Source organism: Petromyzon marinus, chromosome 22 (genome assembly GCF_048934315.1).
Source record: "Petromyzon marinus isolate PM22_M1 ecotype Great Lakes invasive population chromosome 22, UKy_Petmar_22M1.pri1.0, whole genome shotgun sequence".
Taxonomy (NCBI): domain Eukaryota; kingdom Metazoa; phylum Chordata; class Hyperoartia; order Petromyzontiformes; family Petromyzontidae; genus Petromyzon; species Petromyzon marinus.
The window spans coordinates 17,290,613-17,317,927 of NC_133688.1; the positions used below are offsets into that span (position 1 = coordinate 17,290,613).

The 27,315-nt window shown below is 49.7% G+C and overlaps 1 protein-coding gene across 4 annotated transcripts in view; it reads left to right on the plus strand.

The window, feature by feature from the left end:
* Positions 1–200: 200 nt before the first annotated feature.
* LOC116944890 (pappalysin-1-like) overlaps positions 201–27,315 on the plus strand; it is a 169,192-nt gene continuing 142,077 nt past the window's right edge. For 3 of the 4 annotated variants that reach the window (XM_076068798.1, XM_076068799.1, XM_076068801.1), the window contains exon 1: positions 202–1,820. In XM_076068798.1, the coding sequence (XP_075924913.1) occupies positions 1,394–1,820 (427 nt within the window). In that variant the 5' untranslated portion in view covers positions 202–1,393. Of the gene's footprint in view, positions 1,821–27,315 lie in introns of all 4 variants that reach the window. The other variant, XM_076068800.1, reaches the window with a different exon arrangement.

The following is a 27,315-nucleotide window of genomic DNA, read 5'->3' on the forward strand; positions in this document are numbered from 1 at the left end:
GGGGTGTGGTGTGTGGTGGTGGTGGTGGTGTGGGATGAAGGTTGAGGGGGGGGGGAGTTGAGGGGGGTTAGAAGTGGGGGGGGGTGAGGAGGAGGAAGGGAGGGAGGCCGGCTAGAGGGGGTAGGGTAGGGAGTGGCGGAGTTCCCCTGGGGAAGCCGATTTCAGATCGCTTGTTTACTGCCCGTTACAAGTCCGCGCTCTCGGCTCCGTGCTGCCCAAATCCTCTCTGCTCGGCGCTGCCGCTGCTGCTCTAGCACGCCGGCGCCGCCTCCTGTGCCTCGCCCGCTCGCTCTTCTTCTTCTTCTTGTTGTTGTTGTTGTAGTAATATCACTGCTAACCACTACTGCTGCTGCCGCCGCTTGCAGTGATTATTGCTGCTGCTGCTGCTACAGCTCTTGTCCTGACATTGAATTTTTTTTTCCTTAAAAGCGCGGAGTGTTGGTGGTGGTGATGGTGGTAGCGGGGGCTTAGAGGGATTGGTTTGGGAGAGAGGGTTTGGGTAACCGGTGCTATAGTGGTTGCTGGTGCTGGTGTTCGTAGTGGTTGGGGCGGTGGTCGTGGTGGGTTTTTCGGAGCTGGTGGTTCCAGTGAGAACGGGGCACGCTGCGCCTTGTCAACGGAGCCAGGGCGGGGGGGGGGAGCACAGACGGAGGCGAATGTGACGTGTTTACTCCATTTCTGGGCATGTTATGATCATTGTTGGTGTTGTTAGTTGGTGGTGGTGATGGTGGGAAGGAGGGAGGTGGGGGGAATTCGGTATATATATATTTTTTTGAAATCACTAACTCGGCCGCTTTCCAACACGGAGCGCTCATAAGTGACTGTCGCGACCGGCTGGACTGTTTTAATGCGTGCAGACTCGCGCAATCGGTACCTCTAGTAGGCCGGCCACACGCCGACTAACACACACACACACTTTACATTATTACAGAACGGGTGCTTGTTTTTGCGAAGAATTAACAGGGTAGTATTGTGTGTGTTTTTTTATTTTCACTTATATTTTTGTCCCACTCAATGTAATTCGCCGCAGCTGCGTTTAAAGTCGTGTACTTAAACAAAAAAAACAAATCCAAGCCTCTTCCGAAAAAAATAAATCACCACCCGTGTTTTAATTTACTCACCCAAGCTTTTGCATCCGAGCGTTGAGCCTTCGGGGCAACTTCAACTTGGCCCGAAGAGCAATCTCTTAAGTAACGCTTTAACCGCCTGTTTACACGTGTCAGAGCTGGTAATACAGACATCAAAAAGCATTAGTCTTGGCTCATCACCACCACCACCAGCACCAACCACCACGACGACTACCGCCACCATCACGCTCGCTGCCGGCCGAGCAGAACGACGAGGCTCGCCGCTCCCTTTTCCGACCCCCCAAAATCCTGGAGGCGACATCGCCATGCGGACATCGTCGTCGTCGGCGGCGGCGTCGGCGCCGTCGTCGTCGTGTAACGCCTGCAAGGGTCTTCTTGTGGGCGTCGTTCTCCTGCTGCTGACTCTCGCCGCCCCGGGCGGCTCGCTGGGCTGCGAGACGCGGCTGTCCCGCGGCCGTCGCTCGCTCCACCACCACCACCACCCGCTCAGCCGCTACCCTCGCCACTCGCCCAGGGGACACCGGCCCGAGCCGCACTCCGCCACGGCGGCGGCGGACGCGGCGACGCGCGGACACCGTCACCCCCACGCCGTGTCGCTCTACTTCACCGGCAGGCGGGAGCAGCTGAAGAGACGCGCAAGCCGCGTGCCGGGAGGGCTCCCCAGGTCCTCGTTCACCGTGGAAGTCTGGGCCAGTCCCGAGGGAGGGCAGAACAACCCCGCCGTCATAGCCGGTAAGCCGTACGGTCACATTTTTGCGCGTAAATATCTCTCGCGTCACCCCCGACACCGTCCCCGTCGCTTCCCTTCCACACCGCCGACTCGGGAGTCTCCGTTCTCTCGTCTCGATCCAGGGTGTCTCCCTGCCGCCCGCCTGTCTCCCCTCCCTCCCTCGCCAGTCTGTGTGTCAGTCCGTCCGTCGGTCTAAAAATGTATGCAAATGTTTGTTGTGTAATACCGTGGGCACGAGTTAGCGATGCAATTGTACCACATTCGTCAATTAGCACCGTGACCTGAAAAGGACGTAAAATATATATTTTTTGTTATAGACGACGTTTCGGGCAATGGCACCTTCCTAGCGCATATCTCTCCGTCTGTCTCTCTGTTGCTCACTTATTATTCTTGTCTCTCTCTCTCGTCGTGACCGCTTCGTTCATGGCTTTAGCGCTACTTGCTTAATGTCATGGGCGGTGGAGTTGTGTTTGTGTGCGTGCGCGTTTGCCGCTCTTTATCGAGTGCCCGCTAACAGCACTTGTCCCAACAGTCCGTTGAGGCTATACGGGGGATCTTTGTCTTTGCGTGTGTAAAGTGCGGGCGGGGGGGTGGGGGACACTTGCACTCTGGCTGGGTATGCGAGCACTGTTAATTTGGAGGAGGGATTACGCCGGAAACCCCTAAAAAAACTGCAATAATAACGATAATGTCATTGACTGAGCCAAGGAAGCCTCCGCCGGGTCTCAAGACGCTCATTAAATGGAATTGGTCAAACGTCCAAATGCAGGACCCTCGTGAAAAGGACTCTTCAGAGTCGGTGAGGTTTATGTCCCAGTTGACAAAGGGGCATTTAATTTTAAATGGAGAACCCTGCAATTAGATGCTTGGCCAATTTGGTGTTTTAATGAGTGTAAAGCTGAGATTAATATAACGCACATTTTTTTTTGTGATACACTGATTCCCATCATCACGTGAATTCGGTCTTTCCTCCCAGCAGCAAACTTTTTCGACACCGGATATTTAAAGTTACTTTTAAGTGACTCACAAGTGCAATATAGGGCATGCGCATCATAGCATCACATTTTTGTTCTGCCCGTTTAAGTCACGTGGCTTCAGATTTTCCTGGGTAAGGAGCTTAATAATGAACGATATGTCAACACTAAGTGCATTTTCAAGAGCCCAAAATTAACTGAATAATGCACATTTTCCTCGATTCCACACATAGTGAATAATCTACAGTACATCTTTTTACAACGTCGGCCAAAATATTTAATAATTTATCCATTACATATATTTTTTATCACGAAGGAGATGAACTCCGAGCAATGTTAACCCTCGTGCAAAAATCTCGTGACGTTTATCGCTCGCGTTGTGGAATTCCATCGCTCCGTCTCCGCCGTGGGCGACTTCTCGGGGACTGCCACTCCGTTGCTAGTCTCAACCCGGCCACCGTGGCCACCATCACGTCTGGCGACGTGCGCCGCCCTCTGTTTACGGTTGATGCGACAATCTCCCCGTCCTTGTGCGCGTTCTCCTTTTGACATAATTTCTTTTTAGTCACTAAGCGTCGAGTGCCGTCCCGCGCAGGTCGCGTGTGCGGGTGCGCGCGTCGCTAAGGTATCGCGATCCCCTTCGGGGTGATTTAAAAAAAAATATTTCACTTTTCAAACTTCCTCCGGCTGTGCCAGGTGTGCAGCGTTTGGGAGGCTGTGGTTGTGGACGTCGAGCATGCAGGTGGTGCAACTGCACCCGGGGATGGAGGGACCAGGTGCTGGCTTGCGAACAAGGCTGGGAGGGGTGGTGGGCAGGTGGTGGGGATTCGGGGAGTGGGGAGTGGGGAGGGGGCAAGATTTGAACAGAGGTCCCTATTTCATTCAATAGGGCTGATAAGAAGCCACCACGTGATGAACGGTGCTGACAGCATGGCGAGTGGGAGGCACGCAAAAGCCACCACGGGCTTCGCCACCACCTCGCACACTCTGTTTGGACGTTCTCTTCTGAAAACTCGGGCAAGCACTTGCTTCACCGTGGTCTCTTCAGCCTTCATTCCGTACCACCCCCCTCCCCCCCGGCGCTGTTAATTTTCACACGCATCATTCGCAAGCGTCGTCATAATCATCATCATCATCGTGAGCCATTATCTATCCACTGCTCACTGCTGGGGTGAAGTCCTCCCCGATGCCGTTGGCATCCCCCTCGTGGCGTTTTTATTGTTGTAGCGGCGACGCCAAAAATCGTCTGTCCAGCTCCCACCTCGGCTGCGGTCGCTCGCTCGTTTGGCAGCAGCTCTGTCGCCTCCACCAAACCGGAGCCGTCGCCCGTGGCTCCTCGCGGCAATCGGCGGCGTGTCCTGCTTGAGGCCACGTGGGTTTCGTGCCGGTCGACGTATTGTGTGAGGTTGTCTCTGATTTCCGTGTTTTTCTCTCTCGGGTCCATGTGTTCATGACCGTATATTACATCTCTTTAGGAAAGAGACACTTGCTCAGGAAACATTCTGACACTTGCAATAAAGTCACCGGTTTTTTTTTACCCCCATTAGACAAATGCATTTAGCCTGCAGGCAGTCAGAGGTACACGTGTAAGTGTACCCTATAGATTGGTGCATTGGATAGGAATGTAAGTGGATGCGAACATTACTTTATTGGTAAAACATGCCAGGTCTCACTGGGGGAAAAAAAAATACATGTTGCTATAATCATCATCATTGAAATAAAGGATACAACATATCTACCCAACCAGCTACCTATCTGCCTGCATATTTAACTGTCTCTTGTTATTTTACCTGCCTAATTACCCATCATTTACCTACCCATCTGCCTACTTGCATACCTATCTATCTGCCCGCCGACATATTCACGACATATACCTGCCTACCCACCTGCCTAGCTACCTACCTGCAAACCTACTTACCTATCATTGTTTCTACCTACCTATCTGCCTGCCTACATATACAGTACATATCTACTATATTGCTTACCTGCATGCCTGCCTATCTGCCTGCCTACCTACCCATCTTTTCACCTACCTGCCCGCAAATAATTATACTTACCCACCTACATATCAGCATGCCTATCTACCCGCCTACCTACATGCCTAGATGTGTCCCACAAAGGCACCCGAGTGCGCCACAATCTGCAATTATAACACCGTGTTCTCGTGCACTCGTGGCCAAACGCTAATTTCAATGGGAAGTGGGCAACCTTCACAAATGCCGAACCCTCCCTCCTGTAATTGAGCATGGAATCCTCGAGGCTTCTCTGAGCAAACACCTTCCGTCTTCATCACCGCCACCACCACCACCATTATTATCGTCGTGTTGATGGTGCCGGAGAGCGAGAAGCTCAGTACGTTCCTGGCTGGCACGGCGGGCGGCAGATGACGACGATCGTAAGATGTCAAACCCGCCAAGGTTTCTAATTCTAGCGCTCTCTCTCGCGCCGAGGTCCAAAGCGTGCCCCGCGAACCGCCAAGAGCTGCGCGTTGCGTGGGCGGCGTCGGCGGCTGGCTCCCGCTGCGGTTAGCGGTTGGCACATTGGATCACGAGTGGCTGATATTGAGCAACCAACGTAATTTGTTGTATATGGAAGCCTTTAATAGAGTTGTCACATTATATGACCGAATCACCCAGACTTGCGCCTCCCCCCCCCCTCGCTCCTCCTCCCTCCCTCCTCCCCCTGCTCCCGTAACCTTTCACGGATCTTGGGAGACGAGGTTAGATCGAGTCTGGCCAGCGCTCCCGATGGGCAAGCAACCGCGCAAAATAAATAAATAAATAAATGGGTGCTTTAGGCTGCGGTGGAGCTACCGTGTGGACAGCAGAGGGCAGTGGAGAAAAAAAACCCCATTGTACTGTACTACGCTCCCGCGTCTATGCTTCACGCTTTCGCCAACCCGCACCGACCGGGGAGGTGCAGTGGAGTCACGTAACCGCCACAACCCGCATGGCGAGAGGGGGGGGGCCCTCGTCCGGCAGCGGATTGACAGAAAAAGCAAGGGGGCTTTGCAAAGTTCGTCAAGTGATCTTTCCTTTGGCGAGAAGCAATTAAGAGGCTCCGAATTTGTTTGAGGTAGCTTGCGTGGACACACAGCCCAAAGATACCGAAGTTGCGCATCTGCACCACACGTGCAACACACAGAGTACTCGTGCACGCCGCAGATGGCAGTACGGTGCGTGTACATTGTCCGAGCACATCCCTGTTGGGGATTTACTGCTCAACGAGCGCCTCCCCATGCCGCTCTGGGGGTTATTTGACCATACCCTGCCTCGCTAGTCAGTGCGGGTTGGCGAGATAGACGTGGGCTCTTGGGCAGTGCGGTGCAACAATGGGCGGAACAGAGCTCGCGTTTTGCATTCACGGAGAAGCGACACAAAACAAAAATCTACAATAATGGATGGCGACAAAAGCCGCAGCATCAAATAGGTTCGGTACACCTCCAGCGTACCTGAGACGTCTCGGTCCCAGGGGACGCTCGGCGGACGGACGATGGCCGCAAAAAGGATTGCCGCCTGTCCCCCTGCCCTCAATGAGGCACCTGTGACACGCGCAGGGTGGTCGCCAAGGTTAATTCTGATGCGGGAATGGTAACGAGGCGGGAGGAGGGAGGGGGGTTGGTAGCGCTGTGGGTGGCATCTCGGGTGCCTTACACAAGGCTGGCATCGTGGCAAAAATTGACAAGTGGGGCACAGAGTAAGGAAGACTCCTTTTTCTCGCGCGTAAATATTTCCACGTTCACGATGAGCCGCCGTGAGAGAGGTCCTTACGTTCGCGATGCGCGGCATGCATGGAGCCGCGCGTTTCAAAATAGATTATTTACGATTCTTGCAACAACGATACAACACGCACAAACGATTTGCGCGTCTTTGCATTCATTCTAACGGGGTGAACAAAACTGCAAAAACGAGGTGGTGGTCAAACGTGAAACGATGCAAACGAAACGGGCAAAACGAGCCAAAAGAGAAAATTAAACCCGAATAGAATAGCGAGAGTTCGTTGAGTCGCTGGAGGAGGAGTTAATCGTGGCAACTCGACCGGGGGGGAGGCGGGGAGGGGGGAGTTTTCTCTCCAAAGAATCTCGCTGCAAGCCTCACTTTCTCGTCTTCCGCAGTCTTGGATTAGGGTCCACGCGGGCCCCAAGCCAGCACCCACAGTTTGGGTTCCTCACCCTCTTTTCCATCCCCATGCCTCTTGCTTTGTCGGCTTTGCCATTACCCCGCTCCATTGTGAAGGCTGTGCACCGTTAGGGCAGAGCCCTCCTTCCCCGGCTGCTCAGTAATGCCACCCCCCCCCCCTCCGATTGCCCCAGGCGCTTTGGCAGTTCATCATGGCCAGCAGCACAGGGGTCTCTTGCTGTGAGACGTGTGGTGAGCTGGGGTAAATATTACAAAAGCTAAGCTATTTTTATTTTTTACCAGGTAAAGCCCACGGAGCTGTAGCGCTCTTTTTTGAGAAGCGACCTGGCCACAGATGATAGCTCAACGAAGTGGCTTATCACGTGGAATAGTTTAGCAGCCAAATACTCTAAACGCATGTTCATTCTAAATGTGGAGGGAAAAGTCGGAGGACCCGGAGAACAATCCACGCTACCACGGGGATAACTTTGTAAACTCCAAATATACAGGTGTCAGCGTTGGGGGTCAAACAAACCACCTCCTGTATACCAGCAGAGGTAGTTAACACCTCACCACCGAGGCTCCACATATTCGCAATGTACCTGGGCGCATGTACAATGTGCATCTGGGCCACAGGCGGAAGTCAGAGTTGTCGATGGAGTAGTTTTGTTCTTTTTGCTAAAAAAAAAAGTGGTACAGCAATACGTCTGGGAGGCGTTCCTGAAGGGTGCGACGACGAATATCGAAACGACGTCAAATCAAATCGATGTACAGGGGTAGTAGATGGTGGAAGCGAATGCTGTGAGGCGACGGATAACGAGAGAGAACAGACGACGCTCTCAGCGACGTGAGTGCGGGGTTGAGGCGACGCAAATCGGGTAGCGGTGTAAATAAAAAAAAGTGTCATCATGCCACTGCTGGTGCTCGAGCCTCTACGAGGCGGAGCTCGAGAGAGGTGGGAGTACCCACATTTTATCTCACCGCACGCGACCCGCCGATCGACTGACTGTGGTTGTTGTAGCCATTTAACACCGCTGGGTAGGACAGAGGCCGTGGGATTTTAAGAAACTTGCGGCATCGTTTCAACTGCCGCTCCGGGAGATCGTTCCACCGTGGCAACTTCTCATCTCCGCGCAACGTTCGTGAAGTTCTGTCACCGATGGTGAACGTGTGCGCGCGCTCCGTGAGTGGGCACGGCGCGGTTTTTTTCTCTCGCGCGGCGCCGGATAATAATGACATTTTTTTTTAAATCTTGACTTTGCCTTCCTTTTTTTTTACGGACATGCAAAACTTTTCTGACCGCCCTGCACGGATTACACACGAGCATGTGGAGGTTATAGGTCGGAGCAAAGGGGTTCACAAAGTGGAACAGAATTCAAGCCTCTCCTAACTGCTCCTGTCAGTATAATGGTTTTCTTTTTTTACGTCTAAAGTCACCTGGGGATAAGCAGAACAATAGCTTGTGGCTGTGCTAATTAAATTGGAGGCATCTGACGGATTAGTAAACAAAAGGACTCTTTCGTTTCTTTCAGCCCAATCTTTGCTGTGACGCTGGTCAAACTCTAGAGTTATCTCCCGCGTCCGCTTCAATGCTTTTAGACAAGGCCGCGTAAGTGAGCTGACCATATGAAGAAGGGCCAATCCACGAAATGTCACCCATTATATATTTCTTTCCCCCTTCAGGGCCCAGTGCTATTGACGACCGTGTCGGGCCTGTTGTTTTTGTTTGTGCACCACTGCCAATGCAGCATCGCTAAAAAATATCGGGGTACAAGGTTAATTCACCTCTACGTATATTAAAAAATAAAATACACATGCTGCAACCGGCTAACTTGAGTGATCAGTTGGTAACTCCAGATCATTAAGAAGAATCGTGAGTAGATCATATTTTTTTTGTAAGACTGTAATAAAGTAATGGGATAAGACACCACTGATTATATAATCAGCGGTGTCTTACCTTAAATATATTGGGAACGGAAGCCAGTTGTTTTAATTGTGATATTTGAATTCGGCACATCAAAATCCATAATAAACAGCACATTTCATCTCTGAAGCAGACGAGGTCTAAAAAAAATCTAGACCAGTGTTATCGGATCGACCAACACAAATGTTCCAATATTTGTTGCTTTTAAATCTTATTCTTGACCCAGTGACACTGCACACGTGACACACTGGGTACTCTTATTATTACTGGTATAATGACACAGTCCAATACGAATCATAACAACGATCAATCCAGTTACTGGATGAATGCCCCCAGCATACCCCTTCGGCCATGAAGGTCGTGTGACCGACACTGCACAACGCTGGTCAGTCCGCAAGTGGTTGAAAAGCACTTGAAGTCCAGTGCCAGTTCAGATTTCGTCTTATCACTGACGTTGGTCCATGCTAATAATTTTTGGACTGTTCACTATTTTAGTTATTTTACCAGTTAAGGTCCACTGAGGTGTATAGCTCATATTCAGAAGCGACCTGGCCACAAGTTATAGCTCAGCGCAGTGGCTTATCAGGTGAACATTTATCACAGCCAAATAGTCCGAGTGCACGTTTCTGCATGTGGAGGGAAAATCCGGAGGACCCGGTGAAAAATGCACGCCACCACGGGGAGGGAGACACCACAAACTCCAAACATGCAGCAGCAGGCGTCAGGGTCGCGATCAAACCCACAACCTCCTGCATACCAGGCGAGATGGATAATATCAAGTGGCCATCGTGGCGCCCCGCGGATATCAAACCGAAGGTCGCGGGAGTTTCCTCTGGCAGGCTGCATGGACTAGCGTGTAATTCGGTCCGCGGTTACGGTTCGGCAGAGCGGCAGTCGCAGGTTGAGGCTCACTCAAGTGCGCGTTTATGATTCCTGCTTTTCACGGGCCGTTAAATAGCCTCAATATACTGGGGGGGGGGGGCGGGCGGAGGCGGGGGCAGGACAGGGAAGACAAACAAATAGACAGCGGAGTAAACAGAGTGGGAAAAAGGAAGGAAATGTACACAGCGACGAGCAGTTTCATTGACAAAGGATGAATGAAAGGGGAAAATGGAAGGGAAACGCAGTGAACAAATGCAATCTACAAGAGGGAACAGAACAATAAACTCTCACACACGCACGCGGGCTGCCCCACGTCTTTCTTTTACAGCTGGTGCTTCTGTGAGTATTTCAGTCGCACCTCATGGCATTCCAGGGTCGGCCGGGCAGTGTTATCTCTTCACGGCCATTCAAACGGGCGCATTTTTTGTTACGAGCAAACGTCCGAGGCCTATCCAGCGCGTCGGTGGCACGAGGAGCCTTCCACAGAAGATCAAACGCCAGTGTCGGCAAAAGGAAAGAGATTTTATTGAGTTATTGTGAAGCTGAAAAACAAAGAGTTAATTGCAAAAAAAAGGGGGTGGCCGTTCTGGTGCGTGCGGTGGGTGGGTGTGGAGGTGTTTGCCGAGATGTGGGGATGGAGAGGGTTGGTGGGTGGTGTGCAACTTTTGTGGCTTAAGGGGTGGGTGGGGACTCAAGGGGTTCCATTCTTGCTTCCAAAGCCTTACAACCCCCTCCACTCCAACACTCACTGCCGCCCCCTACACAACCATGAAAAAAAAACCCAATAAGAGAGAGATTTTTTGTTGTTGCCATTTTGGCTCACATCCCACCAAGACAAAGTGAGCAAATCACGCTTTGTCGCACTTCCGACGCACAGAGGCGAATCCGATTGTGCCAACCCCCTCATGCCAACCCCCCCCCCCCCAACTTCCAACACCCCCTCCCCGCCCTCTCATCCCCCTCTCAAAGTCTGCGCGCAGACAAGCGGGGGGGGGGGGACACGTGGCGTGTGGTGCTGGTGGTGGTGGGGGCACTTTCGTGGTCGCCCTCGCTGAGCGGAGAGCTTTCTCCAAATTGAGAGCACGAGCGTCGTCCAAAGGCCTGGGATCGTCGCTGCCGCTCGCCGTGGCCGATAGTGAACGCCGAGGCGGCAAGCCCGAGTGAGCGGCGCTGTCCCCCTTGAAGGTGAACAGACGTAACTGGGTAGATTAACATTGAAATGCGCGCGCGTGTGAGCGTGTGTGTCTTTCTACAACGCGTGGGGAGCGGCGGTGTGGCGCGGTTTTAGGGTGCTTCGCTACAGGCGCCCGAATAGACGAGCGGGGCTTTCCACGCCTCTCGCTCGGTCGTTTCGTGGAGCCGTGCGGTTGCTGCAAGGGTGAGTCGTGGTCGCAAGGTGCTGAGGAGATCGAAGCTGCCTCGGTGGCGTGCGATCAAAAGTTACGCTGGTAATTCTGTCAAAAGAGTAACGTGCACCGCCACAGTTGTTCACCGTCCTTTACGAGAAAGCATGGTGATCCAATCGATCTCTGACCCCCCCAGCGGTAGGCTCGCAGGTTTGTCGAACATTTCTGTGAAGTCTTGGGGGACAGGACTCCCCTCAGCTCAGGTGACATCATGGGGAAAAGTTGGGGTCGACCCTGCTGGGGCTGCTGTGCATCAAAACATTGGAGGGCGTAGGCAGCCCCCTGTGAATGGCTAGCTGATGTACCATCTGTTGCGGAAGTGTGAAGGACAATCCAGAGGCTGAGACCAGGTAAAGTGCTGGGCAGAGATGACCTCTCAAGTAAATTGCTGATGGAGGGTGGCGATTGTGTGCAGGGTGCCCTAAATGACTAAACTACAACTGTCTAGTCCATAGGACTCGGTCTGCAGGATTGGAAGGATGCGCTGGTGGTCCCCCTTTTTCAAGACGCGATTATGACAACTACCGGGGCATCTCCCTCCTCAGTGTGCTGGGATAGATTCTGGCGAGTATTGTTCGACGTCGTCTTGCCAGGAACACTTGGGAGAGGCATGCTGAGCCGCAATGTGCTTTTAGACTAGGGCGGTCCTGCACAGATGCCATATTTTCTCTATGCCTACTACAGAAGAGGTTTAGGGAATTTCAAAAGGATCTACACGTCTGCCTTATTGACCTGGTCAAGATATAGGAGACCATCAATAGGCCAGGGCTTTGAGTTATTATTTGTTCTTTCGGGGTCTCTGACCCGCTGCTCACAATCATTTAGGATCTTCATGTTTGTGGGCAGGCTCAGGTAAAGCTGTGTCGCTTGGACACATGTATATTCACCTGGTGGTGCAATGAGGATGGCCTTTCGCCACTACACTATTTAACATATTTTTGGACCACGTTTTGGGAGACAATTTTTTATGGCTAAAGCAGAGGAATTTCCATCTGGTGCATATAGAGTAGGAGGCTGATTGACACCCAGGTGCAATAAACTATTTTACGTATGCTGATCTGGTAATCGCTACTCACTCTGAGAATGTGTTTGTAGACTCCACTGCTGAACCTGGAGCATGCCACTAAGAGATGGGGCCTTCGCATCAGTCCATCAAAAACAAAGCACCTGCCTGTGTATTTTCTGTCATTAAATACTCCACCCCCTCAATTCTCCATGAGTGATTGGGCAGTTGTGAAGTGAGTGGAGAAGTTCCCATACCTGCGCAGTGTGTTTATAACCAGCTACGGTGTGGCAGAGGAAGGTCTCACTCCCAATCAGCTGAGTGGCATCTTGTCATCAGCTGCGCAGCACTGTGTAAGCTATCTGCGCAATCACTCCGTGCGAAGTTCCGAGTCTTCTTGGCTATAGTTATGCCACCCCCTTCTTTATGCTTTGCGAAAAAGTGAACCCCCTTTGAAGGGACATATGTGCCCATTGGAAACATTCAAGCTGGTCTGCCTTCGATCACTTCCTGGGTTTAACTAGGCTGGATTGTGTGAGGAGCTCATAGATCATTGAAACATCTGGACCCAGTCCCACCAGTGAGCTCCTCCGGCAGGCGGGGCTGCATTGGCTGGGCCATGGAGCCCCGCATGCCCAGCCACCACATGCCCAAACAGCTTCTGTTTTGCTGGATAGAGGGGGCTACATGGGTACGGCACAGGCTAGAGCGGGATAGGCTGATGTGGTTCAGAAGGATGTGGGGCTGATTGCACTTCCGGATGACCGGTACCAGCGGTGTCAATATCGGCCTCTGCGCAAGAGGCTTGTGAAGGTCACTACTGAGCAGTTGGAGGTAGTCGCCCTCCAGCTACAGTCGAGGGCAGAGAAGGGATGTTCACAACAACGAGCGGAGCGTGCCGGGCAGTTAAATTGCAGCCAGTTGGCACAGTGGGGAGTACGGACGGTGCCCCCGTCAGTCACCTCAGTCAGTCGATCCGTAATACCTGGGTTCTGTCCCACAACCTGCTAGATAGCCCTCCACACTTTAAATGGCTTTAAGGTGCACCTAGCCTGGCACAAGCGCCATGGTCACGACGCCGCCACCCAGTGGCGAATGGTGGCTGCTGTTCTTGTTGTGCAAAAGCGCGTAATATTTAGCACGTTGATAGGACACGAAAGGGATATGCGGCCGTCGTGTTAACGGTCGGCGCACTGACATTGTTAACCAGAGGTCGCCGGTTCGATTTGATCCCTCGGCTTGACAGTCACAGCAACGATGCTCAGTCTTGTTTTGAATCCAGTGCCGATGTGCCACTCGGCAGTTTAAATGGGTACGGTACGGTTGGTCCATCGGCGGGGTCGCACATGGCGGGATGAATTGTGGGCAGTAGTCCGCATCCGTTCGAAGACGTCTGGTCAGCGTGGACAAAGTAGACCAAATACCCACATGGCGAGCGGTTCTCTCGAGATGCCCTCCTGTGGAGGCCCTGCCGCCGGCAGCGGCGACAGCGTGAAGTTGCAGCGTTCGCACCTTGACTTTGTTGTTTTTTTGCTTGATGGGACGCGTTCGTCCGACGGCAACAAAACCCGCCCGAACCTCCCCAAAGTAAACGAACACGAATTGGGAAATAAGCGTACAACGCGGAAAACAAAACAAACACGGGTGTTAACACTTGGGCAGACGAATGCGCACAGAATATGCCACGCCGCCGGATCCATTGGAGAATGATAATTGAATGCGATCGCTTGAGGCTGATTACACTGAGTGTGTGTGGGGATTGGCATGCCACGCGGGACTTGCCCGAAGACACAGATGGCTGGTGATGCAATAAACAATAGCTCATCTTGTGGATGATAAACTAGCAGTCGGATAAATTTAACATCATCGCGCCGTCTGTTTTTGCTTCGGCTAACTCACAATCGCCCGGTGTTTGAACACAAATAACAGAATGACCGTGAATTTGATTGGAGGGAACAGATGCATGGATGCCTCATCGGTGTTTCTTAAAAGGATGTTTTGGCACAGCTTTGGAATGTGCGTAATGACTTGTAGTAGCGGGTGAGGCAGTAGGCGCGCGTGTAAGTCGGCAGCGGGCAAGTCAGAAACGTTAGGCCACCGCGGTGGCTAGGAGATGTTAACTACCTCGTCTGGTGTACAGGAGATCGTGGGGTTCGATTCCGACCCTGATGCCTGCTGTATTTGTGGCGTTTGCATGCTTTCCCCGTGGTCACGTGGATTTTTCTCTGAGGTGCTCCGGTATTACCCTCCGCTATTAGAATCGACGAGCGTTTAGAATGTTTGGCTGCTTAAAATTTGCACGCGATAAGGCCACTTCGTTGGGCTATCTTTAGTGGCCAGGTCGATTCTTCGTCTTTCATACAACTGATGTAGACGCAGAGCAACAACTACAATTTCACATTCAGGCGGTCAAGCCAGACAACTGCGTCAGGAGTAGCGGAGGGTATCGCTGTGATGTCTCCTTCGTATTTGTGGATCGTGCCTTGCGTCGTTATACGTTGTACGGTCTGTTCCAGATGATCACGATCGCACGCTGGAGAGTTTTTTTAATTTTCCAATTGTGCATCAGATATCCGCATCCACCATGGCTTGTAACAGTCGATTCGATTTAGGGTGGACGATGAGCTTCGTGGAAGATGAAACCCAGATCTTCTGCATCGGGTCACTTCTGCAAAAGAGCTACATCACTCCGTGGGCCTTTGCTGGTGAAATAAAGATCGTCAAAAAGATAGATAGTTACCGTGCGCGTCAAAAAAAAATCGGTGCTCACGCGCATCTCGAATTGCCTCCTCCACGACTGCTGGTCGCGATTGCACCCGGTAAAGCGGAATGATTAACAATTATTTACCGTTCGTAAAAACAACATCCGCCAACAGAGCCCCGAGTCAGGAGACATTGCCGGAATCTGGACCATAAAGAGGTAGTGAGGACATTAATGCGCACCTTATAAATGTGTTACGAGAGACCCGTGTCCACATGAAGCACTATTAAGCGTTCCCTTTCTCATTCATGTGGTGTTTATTATCCAACGCAAGAAAGTGCAACAATTGTACTTCCCTATCTTCTTGAGAAAATAAAAATAATGTTAGATTTCATAAGTGGTCATCATCATCATCAATCTGCCATGGCCAGTCCACTGCTGGATGAAGGTCTCTCCCCACCGAGCCGACTTGCACCCTCTCGCGATCCCATGGACGCGGCGATCGAGGGACGCGTTCCGCGCGAGCCCACTCACTCTTCTGCGATAGTTTGGGCGATTCCATTAAAAATTCGCGCGCGTTTCATCTGACTGCAAAAAAAAAAATCGGTGTTGTCACCTAACAAAGATCGCGTTTCCTTTTTAGCGTACCGGCATTTAATTATTTTTTCGACCGCCACGTGCGGGGGGGATAAGACGTTTAACAAGTGCCACATTGTACGGTGTTCAATGGCAGCATTTCAATTAGACGCGGCATTAATGACTTGGGAGACTGATTAATTTTGCATTTGTTTTAGGCTGCGTGGATTGAGCAGATGGGATTTCAACGCTGCGCCGCGCCACGCTTTACGCGATATTGAAGGGGATGCTGTTACAGCCGCGTTGGTACGAGGCCAGCAAAAGTGTATCAGGGGCCCCTTTTCCGCTCATTACTGTATCGTTATGAAGCCAGTGGTAAAAAAAAAAAATTGGTTCAGAGGAAATTCGGTCGGTCGAGTGAAAAGAGCGGGCGAGGTCTTTTAATAGCACTTAATCAATCAGTTTTGTGTTTGTTGTTGTTCTAAATTTAGTGGCTCCCGAGCTGCTGAAAAATGTGAGAGGCTTAACAAGGTGTGACGAGGTGGCCCGGTGTCCGATGGGTTAAAAGAGACCAGTAATTAAGCTTAATGCCAAACATAAATGAGGCGGGGGGGGGCTCGTAAAGGTCGCGAAATGCTGCTCAAAGCAAAGGTTCCACTTTTTGACTGGAAATGTTTGTCTAATTAGAGAGATTCATACGATTCCCATTCATCTGCGTTACATTTTTTTTGTTTAAACTTCACTCTGTGCTTTTTTTTTTACGAAGCAGATAATTTATTGCCGCCTTTAATCAGGATAACCAGCGCAAAAAAATAGATTTACAAAAGCACGCACGTTTTGCTTTATGTGCTTTTTGAACATGTGTTTTATTTTTAGCCATGCATTTTTAAGACAAAATGAAAAAAATAGTTACGTAAGGTAATCATTATATTTCACTGCCCTTTGTTTATCCGCTGTTGGATGCGGGCCTCTTCCACACAGTGCGTCTCTCCTGCCTGTTTTGTTTTGATCTTACTTCACCGCTGCAGTCAGTGCGGGTTTTTGTCTTAGCTCGACTGGTTCTCAGACATCACTTCACCACCGAAGTTAGCCGTGGTATAGAATCGGACTCAGGGCCACCATGTTTATAGTCCAGTGGCAAAACACTGCACCACTCTTCCTCCCCCCCCCCCCATGTAAACTAATCGCCTGCACACAAATTAAAATAATTCTGGTCTAAATACTGTGGTTGAGTCGTTGCGTAATTCTGGAGTCACTTGTTAGGCAAGTGAACTGATGACAATTGGTAGATACCTTATGACGATGATGCCGTATGGATGAAATAGCAACTCTTATAGCATGACCTTGAGCTCTGATACTCGCTCACGAGTTTCAGCCAATGGGTGACAGTGGACGGTTGTTGAATAGAAGTTCCCCTTGTGTTGACTTGTTCAACACATTCACGCCGTGGAGCATTCGTGGATCTCCGTGTGTGCACAAGGTATCTACGTGATGACATCTTATGTCGGACGCTTGTTCCAGAAACGTTGGCCGATCGCTCGCTGCATGTCCTGGGTGAACCTGTGCGTCGTTCCCTTTCTTAAATCGTTGTTTAGTGATAGACAGCACGAATTATTTTGTCAAACTCGAATGCTGGCAAAGAAACAACATGCTCATCTTCAAGTATTGTACCACATCGCATAATTTAAACAGCATAAATAGTGGTGCGTATGCCTTTTTTTGCTGACCACAGTAACGAAAAATTCCAAGAAATGCAATAGTAAGAGGGCTTTTTCTCACGTACAAAACAAATTCTAATCTAAATACGCAACAATGTCAATGCCATCCTCCCACTTTCCATTTCTTTTTCCAAAATATTGTGGTCTCAAAAAAACGCGGCTTTCTTGATGCCCCTCAATGTGATTTTGACGCAAAGTATTGGGATTTTATCAGCCTCAGTCAACCACAGATCCACCACGAACGATTAACGATGAAGTCGTAAGGAAGAACAGCAATACATTACGGTTTAATGATACGTTTCGATATCCATTGATACATTTATAATCATTATTTACTCCAAACAAGTGATCCCCTGCTCACACGAGCAATGGGGTTCAGATCTCACCTTCTCCTGACAGCACGGGGCCAGTGGTGGAAATTCCACATTCCTTTGTTGCGTGGGTGAGTCACGCCATGGAACAACCACTGTTACCTTCCTCCCCCCACCCACCCCTCTTCCACCCCCTTCCCCCCCCCAAAAAAAGTGGTACCCTTTTATAAAGACTCCAAAGGGATGATGGGCTGAGTCGACCCCCAGACAGGATGTGAAGTCACAACCCTTTCCGATTGTGAGAGCTGCACCGCCTCTCCGGGAGTTCTTCACACCGCTTCCGTGAACCCAGGCCAGATCAATCAATCAAGTCTTTATTTACGTAGCACTATTTCGTGCCCCCCCCCCCCAAAAAAAATGCAATTCAAAGCGCCGTACAGAAAAAAATAAAAACATTGTTCAAAGACGAAATCGCAAGAAGAATAACAGCAATTTCCATTACAAAACTAAATTGCATTATAATGACTTGATGACGAAGGCATGTAAAAAAAGTAACAGCACTATAAAATAATCTTAAGTAAAAGTAAGTTTAAAAAGGTAAGTTTTTAGATTTAACTTCAAATTGCTTAACGATTGCGAGGCCCTCGTATCCCCTGGCAGGCTGTACCACAGACCACACACACTGAAGGCCACCTTCTCCACGAGTTTTGGCCCTGGCCCTTGGGACGAGTAATAGACCGGAACCGGAGGTTCTGAGGGATCTTATTGGTTCATGTCGATACCACCTGTGGTGACGTCACTTTTAATGGTTCCAAGTTTCTTTTTTGTTTTGCTCCGTGGCCAATCGCAGTGAATTATGCTATAACAATTCGAAATGAGTGGGTTATCAAGTAATTAACTCTCATTAGCCACGTGAATTAATCGGTACGACTTCAGTTTTGCTTCTTTAGGTGGTGCCAATTTTTGTTCTCGCCTATGGACTCATCTGTAGTTTCTGGAACACCAAACATCTTTGTATATATGTACTGTGCATAGTATATATATGAGTAGGGAGAGGTTGTGTAGTGCTTAGCGCACTGTACTATGAACCCAATGACCCGAGTCTGATTTCCGCTCACAAGAACAACATTTGTGACGAATATCTGAATCGGTCCTAGGCATCTCCTTGGTCGATTCAGAGTACGTGATGCAGTGTGTAAACATTACTACTGGGGATACAAAGGTGGCCGGGTGGGTGCTCGCCACCCACCCCCCTCGTGTTCCCTGCCGGCCTTCATTAGCTGTCCATGAACAGAACTTACCCCAACATTCTGTTAACAGCTAGTAATGACAACAATAATAAAATAGAGCCGTTTGTGAATCCACCGCTGGATGAAGACATCCCGACAGGTGTCAGCGATGAGGCTTTGTTTGTGGTTTGGTGAAAGTGGGAGGCAAGAGATGTGGGAGCATAGAAGCACAGTACAGCAATGGGTATTACTGAACTACCCTCTGCAGCTCCACCACATAGCCCAGCCTGAACCCAGTGGCCGTGTTCGTCTGTAACGACCTTTTCACGCGAGTTGTTTTTTTTGTATGGAGGTCATTTAATCAAGCACTATTTAGGCGCTATTACTATCCAGGCTCCACCCAGCTTAGCTTCTGAGACCTGCCGATATTGGGCACATACGGGGTGGTTTAGCCATAAGCGCACCGTCCTTGGCTACGTACGGTACGAAAGAAGTTCAACATGCATACATATCAACGGTACATTTCGTCGCGTACGCTTAGATGCAAAGGAGCAGGCTTGGGCACCGCCAATGTGATTGTTATTCATAGATTTTTCACACTATAGTCAGACGTAACTCGTAATGTCTGGGAATGTGCACACATTACATTAAATGCATACACACTCATAGTTCATATGGAATGGATTGCCCTTGTTACTAACATCTGGTAATCCGGCAGTATTTGTTTCACAAGCCTGATTCTGCTGATGAGACTCAGAAGGTCGAAACCAGTCCAAACCTTTGCCTTGCTTGATCAAATTATGTTTTTTTTAAAAACGTTCGTCTGGAAAGCCAATAGGCCAAGTAATAAAATATGTTGTATTCATATTTAGAGCAACAGCACGGAGTGATGCTCATTAGTATACCTGTAAATGGCAATGCCGGCTCGGTAGCTAAAGCGATTAGAATAAATTACGTGATGATAGAAGTTTAAAATCTTGGTTGGGGGCTGACTCATCCTATCATCCCTCTGGGGTCAACAACATAAGTAATACTTTGTAGGGATGTCAATCGTGTTGGTCTTATGTAGAGACTCACCCACGCCAAATGAATGTGGACCGTCCACCACTAGCTCAGAGCTTTCAAGCAGGAGATGACTCCCTCCGCATCAATGCTCGCTTGATGAATAATACATTTTTGACTCTTATATTACAATTTAGCAGGTTTTTCTTTTCTTGTCACCTACTCATTTCTCGATTGCTCCGCGTGCGTGCGTTGAGCGGAAGGACAGCGGCTGCTGCGACGAGGGCCTACTTTGGCGGAGCCGTTCGAGTTAACAAAGCGGCGATGTCAACGGGCCACCCCGATGCTCGGCTCTCTCAGCTCCGCCGCCGCCGCCGCCACGCGCCAGCATTCTTACGATGCGAACATCGGGGGCACAGGACATTCCGTTACGTGACGCCGCATTGAACCGCGCAGTCACAATCAGATGCTGCGGCTTCCACGCAATAATAAAGAAATGCTTTTAAAATAAAATAAAAACACCCTCGGTTTTTTTTTCTTCTCTCTTTCGGAGAAAGCCGGCCTTGCCACGTGCTTTTTTTTTTCATACAGCCATTCCGGTCGGTTAATTGCAATAATGCGATGGAACAAAAGGGACGACGTTTCTCTTTGAATTAAAAATAAGTCCGTGCTTTTTCGAAGTAATTTTATGGACGCGGGGCGGGTGGTGGGGTTGGTGGCAGGCTGCTTTGTTTGGAGGGGTCGTGGATGTTTGTAACGGTGCCTGGCCGTGCCTGCACCCACGCCGCTTGGAACGTGGGGGTAACAACTCACGCTGCTCCCGAAGACTTCGCTCGTGAAATCCGCACGCAACGCGTCGGTCTCACCGCGACGATCGCTCATTTTAGATGAGGTGACGGCGATTTCTGTGTCATTACCCTGGCTTTCAGCAGACGCCCTGCGCCGATCAGAGACGGTTCTAGTAGTCACTTCGCCCAAAGCCAGGAGGAGAGTTATGAGATCCGCCAGGTTGAAAGTATTTTCTCTGGTATATGTCAACACAATACCACTTGTGCAGATTTCTGCTTCCACATTGGCTGCTCATTCTAACTGTGAACCCCCCCCCCCCCCCCCCTGTGATATTGCATTGCCAGCAGTGTACAGGCATGATTAACGAGAAATGAACAGATTAATAAATAACACTGCCTGCTCTAAAGAGGGAGAATTATACAATACACAGCGCATTGACAGACAGAGAGTCCAAAGATAGATTGACTAAATAATAGTTGGACACTGCATTATACACCATGGGGCCCTAACTGACATTGAGTTAAAACTGTGCAACTTGTGCTTTGACTGCACCACAGTCTAATAACTATTGATGAGCACATTTAGTCGTCTTAATGTTGTTGAGTAACAATCACTAATTTGGCGAGTAGTCACGATACATCAGGCCATAGATTAATTCAGCTTCGTTAGTTCACGGTACCGTACGTTGAACGGTTTTTGAGTTAGATCGCGTAAGTATAATTGGGTCGTAACCCTCCACCACCCGACACAGCCAATTAGTAAGGGATTTGTCACATAAACAAAACGCCAATTAGTTACTACTTCAGCCCACCGGTGTGTTGGAGAGTAAATCTACAACCTTTATAATCTGAGTACGACGTTTCAGTGCTAATTACATCCAGCATCATCGGGCTGATTTGCCTGTGTTGGGTGGTGGAGGGTTATGACACATTTATACCCACGCCATCTAACCCAAAAACCTTTATTATGAATAATATTGGTCGCGAAAGCCTGCCACGTGTTTTTTTTAGTTGCTGTTAATTGCGTGTGTTGTACGTAATGGATTCGTTTGACTCCTGCAGCCACTAAGTGGCCCCTACATGCACTGACATGTGAAAAGAGAACCATTCTTGAATCGCACTGTGACTCTTACATCCCAAACAAACTAAAATAATAGAATTCCCATTGGGGATGAATAATTAAAACCCTATTTATTAACACCGCTGGTGGTGGCTTGTACATGCCTGCAGAGTCCGTCATTGTGGAGGAGAGGCTTGGTGAATCACACGCTCTCTTCCTAGCCATGGGCATCCAGGTCACCATCTCCTCCTGGCTTGCAAGGGTATGATGGCGGTACAGCAAGTAGGGTTAATTTCCAGCTGTATTCCATCTGCACGAGGATTGAGTTTTACTCCGGCTACTCCGGTTACCTCCAACCATGTGTAGTGACAAAGAATGGGTCACTAGGGCACGTAGCGCTGGTTACTGGTCGAGAGCGGGATTGTGGGTGTATTAGCCCGGTCTACCAGCAGGGCAGGTGAAGTCTGCCACTGGTGTTCGTTGTGCCGGTTGCTGGCAGAGAGGGGGGATCTGAGCACACAGCAGCCGGTCTGCTAGCAGGGTACGTGATAGGCCGGGGTAAGGGATGTAGGGTAAAGGTGATAGAGGGGACACGTGGGGCGAAGGCCCAGAACCTTCATGCAGGTTCCCGAAGGGGGCGTGGCCGAGGGCGGAGCCAGGCCACACTGGAGGGATAAAAGGGAGGTCCCGACGCTGGGTCGAGGCTGTCGTTTGGAATGGAACCTGTCGTCTACGCAAGTCTTCGTCCTCGTCTTTACCTCCTTGGTGTTGTGGGTCAGGCAGTGTGCCGGCTGTCCTGACCCGTGTGTAGTTATCCCCTGTACTGTGGAAGTGTAGAATAAACGTGTGTGCCTTCTACTATTAGTGTCTCTGAAGTGACTACTGCACATGTATAATCACTCATTAATGGAGTTGGCCAAACACCCCAATATAGGTCCACTGATCTTGGGGCTGTGGTTCTGTCTCCTTTCCCGCATGTCTGTGCTTGCCCGTGCCTCTGCATGTATTCTGTCTCCCCGAAAGTGAACAGAAACTCTGCGCTTGCAGATTCTCAATATTTAAACAAATATATGTTCATCGTGAGCGGCTCTGCCATGCAGAGGCAACAGAGTTGTCCGTCAGATTAAGTCACTGATTGATGATGTCGATTACAGTTACCCACCCCCCCCACCCCCTCCAACTCCGTGTCGCAAAGTAAAGTGGGAGTCAATGAAATGGGCTGTCGTTTAAAAAAATAACATAACGTTTAGAAATAAATACGCTATTAATCAGAATCAGAATCTTTATTTATTCTGGAGGATAACAGAGCTTAACTGTTGTTTACTGTTTGTGATTTTATCGAACTGTTGTTTACTGTTTGTGATTTTATCGAACTCAAGATGTACTCTGCCACGGGTTGGCCAGCGTGTTGCTGAACACTATAGATAACAACAACGACAACAACAATAATGTCGATGTGATAACGGCGCAGCCCTGCAATGTCTTTCTCACACCACTGCGGGCTGAATGGCCTCCTGTAGACCGAGCTTTATAGAGATAACCTCTCGAGGGTGTTTTGGCCTACTCTTCCACGGTGGTCACACATCTCGGCATCTCAGAAGAGTCGGGAGCACCAACACTTTACCCCCAACGCATGCGATATATCGAGCGACTCAATGTGGTGCACGCAATTTTCTTTTTACTCTTGGGTGGAAAGATGCAATTCGGGGGGTGGAGGGCCTGGGGGGGGGGGGGTGATTGAGGACAATTGCAAAACTTTGTCAGCTGCCATGCCATTAGATTGAATGATGCCGGCGACCACTGGACTGCAAGAGTCCAGTACCAGTGTGCCATCCAAGACAACCACGGCAGACAGCAGCATCCCTGTTGTTAAGACTCCTGAGATTCGAAGCGATTCAAAGTTTATTCCCGTAACATTTTTTTTTACGCACGCGCACACACGCACGCAAACAAAAGAAAAAAAAAGCAGGTTTCTTACGTGGGAATGCCGAAAATAACAACGAATGCCTAGACGGGACTCTGATTTGCCCCGCAGTTTGTTTGTGAACGTCGTGCAGTTGTTAAAAAATTACTGCCTCTGCACATGTCCTGGCAGCGTTTAGTGTTCCTGCGAAATGCCTGCAGCGAGGATGTCGACCGCCGTCCGTGCACAACCTCCTGTTGCGGATTGTAACACCTTGTGAACTCAAACCTGGGGGGGGGGGTGGGGGACTGTGCCGTGGCCACTTCTCATGAACGCCGCGAGTGCGTCCCGAGTGTCAAGGCAGGGCTGGCACCGGGGAAATGGGAAAACGGAGCAAACGCTTAAGGGCCCCAAGTAACTCAAGGAGGGGAGGGAAATCTCAAATTAAAGAAAATAAATCGGGATGAAGGAAATATCAGCTCGAGTTAAAAATCCCAACATACATAAACAAAGTGCATTCACGTTTAAAAGCGAATTTAATTTCTCCCATGCCTTCCTTGACTGTAATCGCTCTCATCTCTCACCGAACGCCATCTTTGGGGCTTGTCTGCATCTCGCTTATTTCACGACCTACCTCGCTCATCTTTATCTCTCCTCTGCCATCTCACTCGGAGTTTGTGAATCGAAAAGGAGGGGGCCCCCAATAGCCCAGCGCTACCAGCAGGTTTGGGACAACCCTGGTCCTGAATGTTAGTCATTTAGAGAAGCAAGCTTGGAATGTCTGGAGTTCATGAACCTCATGCAGAAGACTCTGACAGCTGCCACTGCCCGTGAATTGTTTAGTCACATGAACCTCTCTGTGAAAGTTGTTGAGTTGCACAGGGATCAGTGAGCCATGAGAATGGCTCAAAAACTGAGTCCGGATCTGAGTTTCAACCACCCGTAGTTGGATTGGGTTCTCGAGTGCAGCGAGTTAATGATCTTAGCCCTGTCACCAACTTGTGTAGGAAACACGTTTTGTTTTGAACGTAATTCTGTAAAAATTCAATTTTAAGAATGAGCAATGTCAATGCGACTCCTGTGCAACAATCTCGTAGAAGAGTGTGACGGGAGAAAGTGCGTCCCCTGCTGAGACGACGATAGGTAAGGCCACGAGGGCGCGGGTGGCCAGCACCACGCCCGGCCGCCTTTGTCTCTCCAGTGGTGATGTTTTTACGCACCACACCAGGTACTCGTTTGAGGCTGAATCGACTATGGGGCGGCCCAGTGCCGGTTCAGATAATCATCACTGATGTTGGCCGTGAGCGGGAATTGAACTCGGGTCACAGCCGTGTGCTCACCACTACACTATCGCTTCCCACATTGTGGAGGGCGGTTGCGTAGTGGTTACACGCGCACACACACGAGGCTGCACTGCTCTGCAAATATTTCCGAACGGAATTCACCGTCCCACAACGACGATGCCAATTTGTGCAAATTTTTAATAAATAGGAAATCAATACAAAAAAGCAGAGGAAAGCTTCTTTGCAAATGGAGATGTTATGCAGTGCAACGCACGGCACCAGCATTGCTCCACAGACTCTGCCGAGGTATGAGCAGGTGGTGGGTTATTATTTTGCAGTCAAAAATTCGACTTAGGGGTTATTTGATATCCTGCTCTGGATTATGAGACGACGCTACGTTTTGACGATTCGCTGAGCGTTTCTGCCCACAATTCATGACAGCAACACGTTGTTAAAAAAACATGAAAATAACCAGCACACGCTTTGCCTTAGTTTATTGGCTTTTCTCTGCACCGACGGCGATTTAATTCGAAGCAATGCGAGCACTCGACGCAAAGAGACGGACTCCGGGAGTTCAATGTGTGAGAAGTGGACGAACCAAACAAACTCGACAAACAATGACCGATGGCTCGACGTTCGCTTTAAGGGATTTGTTCAGCCTAACCATGCACCTCCAGGGGATGCGGTTCGTGTTTGTGTTCTGGTTGGCCATGTACTATGAAAACTATTTAAACTATATTTTATTTTTACCAGGTAAGGCCCACTGAACTATATAACTCTTTTTTCAGAGGCAACCTGCCCACAAATGATAGCTCAAGGAAATGGCTTATCGTGTGGAAATGTATAGCAGCCAAATACTCTAAACACATGTTCCTAAATGTGGAGGGAAAGACCAGAGGACCCGGAGAAAAATCCACGCGACCACGGAGAGAGAGAGGGAGACAAACAAACTCCAAATATACAGCAGCAGGCGTCAGGGTCGGTATTGAACCCACGATCGTCCCCAAAACCAGACCAGGTAATCCAACGTGTTGCCACCATGGCGTCATACGAGCCACGATGGCGTCATACGAGCCACCATGGCGTCATACGAGCCACGATGGCGTCATACGAGCCCCCATGGCGTCATACGAGCCACGATGGCGTCATACGAGCCACCATGGCGTCATACGAGCCACCATGGCGTCATACGAGCCACCATGGCGTCATACGAGCCACGATGGCGCACAGGGAAACTGAGACCTCTATTTGTGTTGCCCTGTTTTTATTTACCAGGCTGCCAACAGTGGCGTAGCATGGTTGACATGGGGCCCTTGGTAGCCTGCAGCTTGGCGTCTCGATCTCGACTCTGACGCCGGTACTGTATACTCGGAGTTTGCGTGCCTCTCTCCCCGTGGATTCCCCCCCCCCCGATCCTCTGGTGTTTCCCTCCACATTTAGAGCATGCTTTTAGAAGTATTTGGCTTCTAAGATTAGCCACTTTGTTGAGCTATCTTTTGTGGCTGGGTCATTTGCGACAAAAGAGTTATATAGCTCAGTCGGCCTTATCTGGTAAAATACAAATCGTTTTAGTTCAGTTTTGGTCCTTTTTTACCCTGTGTGCCCACACAGTTAATATGCCATCTTTGTATTTTTATACGTCAGGATTTTCATGTATTATAGTGGTGGACATATCAGACACTGCAGACGCAAAGCAAAAGCCAGCAGGAGCAATGCTGTAATTTAAATATTTAGGTGGGCTGCAGCTTGAGTTTAAATTGCAGAAACGTTCAAGTATTTCAAACGCACCACGGTGCTAAATGGACATGCATACGTTTGGGTTTCAGCCACCAGAGATGTGTGCGTTGATAATAAAAGTGTCAAAACAATAAAAATCTTACTCGACTAATTCGAATAGAATGCGACCAGTCCAATGTTCTATTGCAACAGCAAAAAAAAAAACTTAATAGATGTCCGCGATGCCAGGATATGGCCACAAATCCAAATTTTAGTGTTTAGCGAAACGTCTAAACCGTGCTGAAAATAACCCACCGGTCAACGCTTTCTAAATTTGGAATATCGGTGAGCATTGATTCATTATACAAGGGCGGTTGTATGTCGGTCATTAACGTTGTGTCCCAGATCATTGTATAGGCCCGTGTAAAGTAAAAAGAAAAGGATAAAAGGGCAGATACGCTCTCACTCCGATACACACAGGGACCGGTATCCTCTCCGCACCCCCTCTATCTCTCACCTAGAGCAGTACGGTTAGAAATAATAAGAACCACTGACGCACAATTCCTTAAGCACTCAAACTGAAAGCTATTTCCGGCGCACACAGAGTTTTGACAGTAGACCAAGAAATTCCAACGGAGCTGAAGCTACTGGCCGCTGCAGGGGAACCCCCGAGCCGGGCCTCTTAAAGTAACCGCGTGGAGCTACGTCGCTGCCATTCGGATAAGAAATGGGTGTCTGGCGAAGAGGTAACGGAGGAGCGCATTACAGGGTGTCCGCGTGACCTCGAGAGTACATTTTTACTCACTCATCTGCAATCCCGATTTGTCATTCACTTGACTAAAAAAAAAGGGTGCCACTTGCCTCTTTTTTTGGGAGATTTTTTCCCCCCTCTCTCTCTCTCGC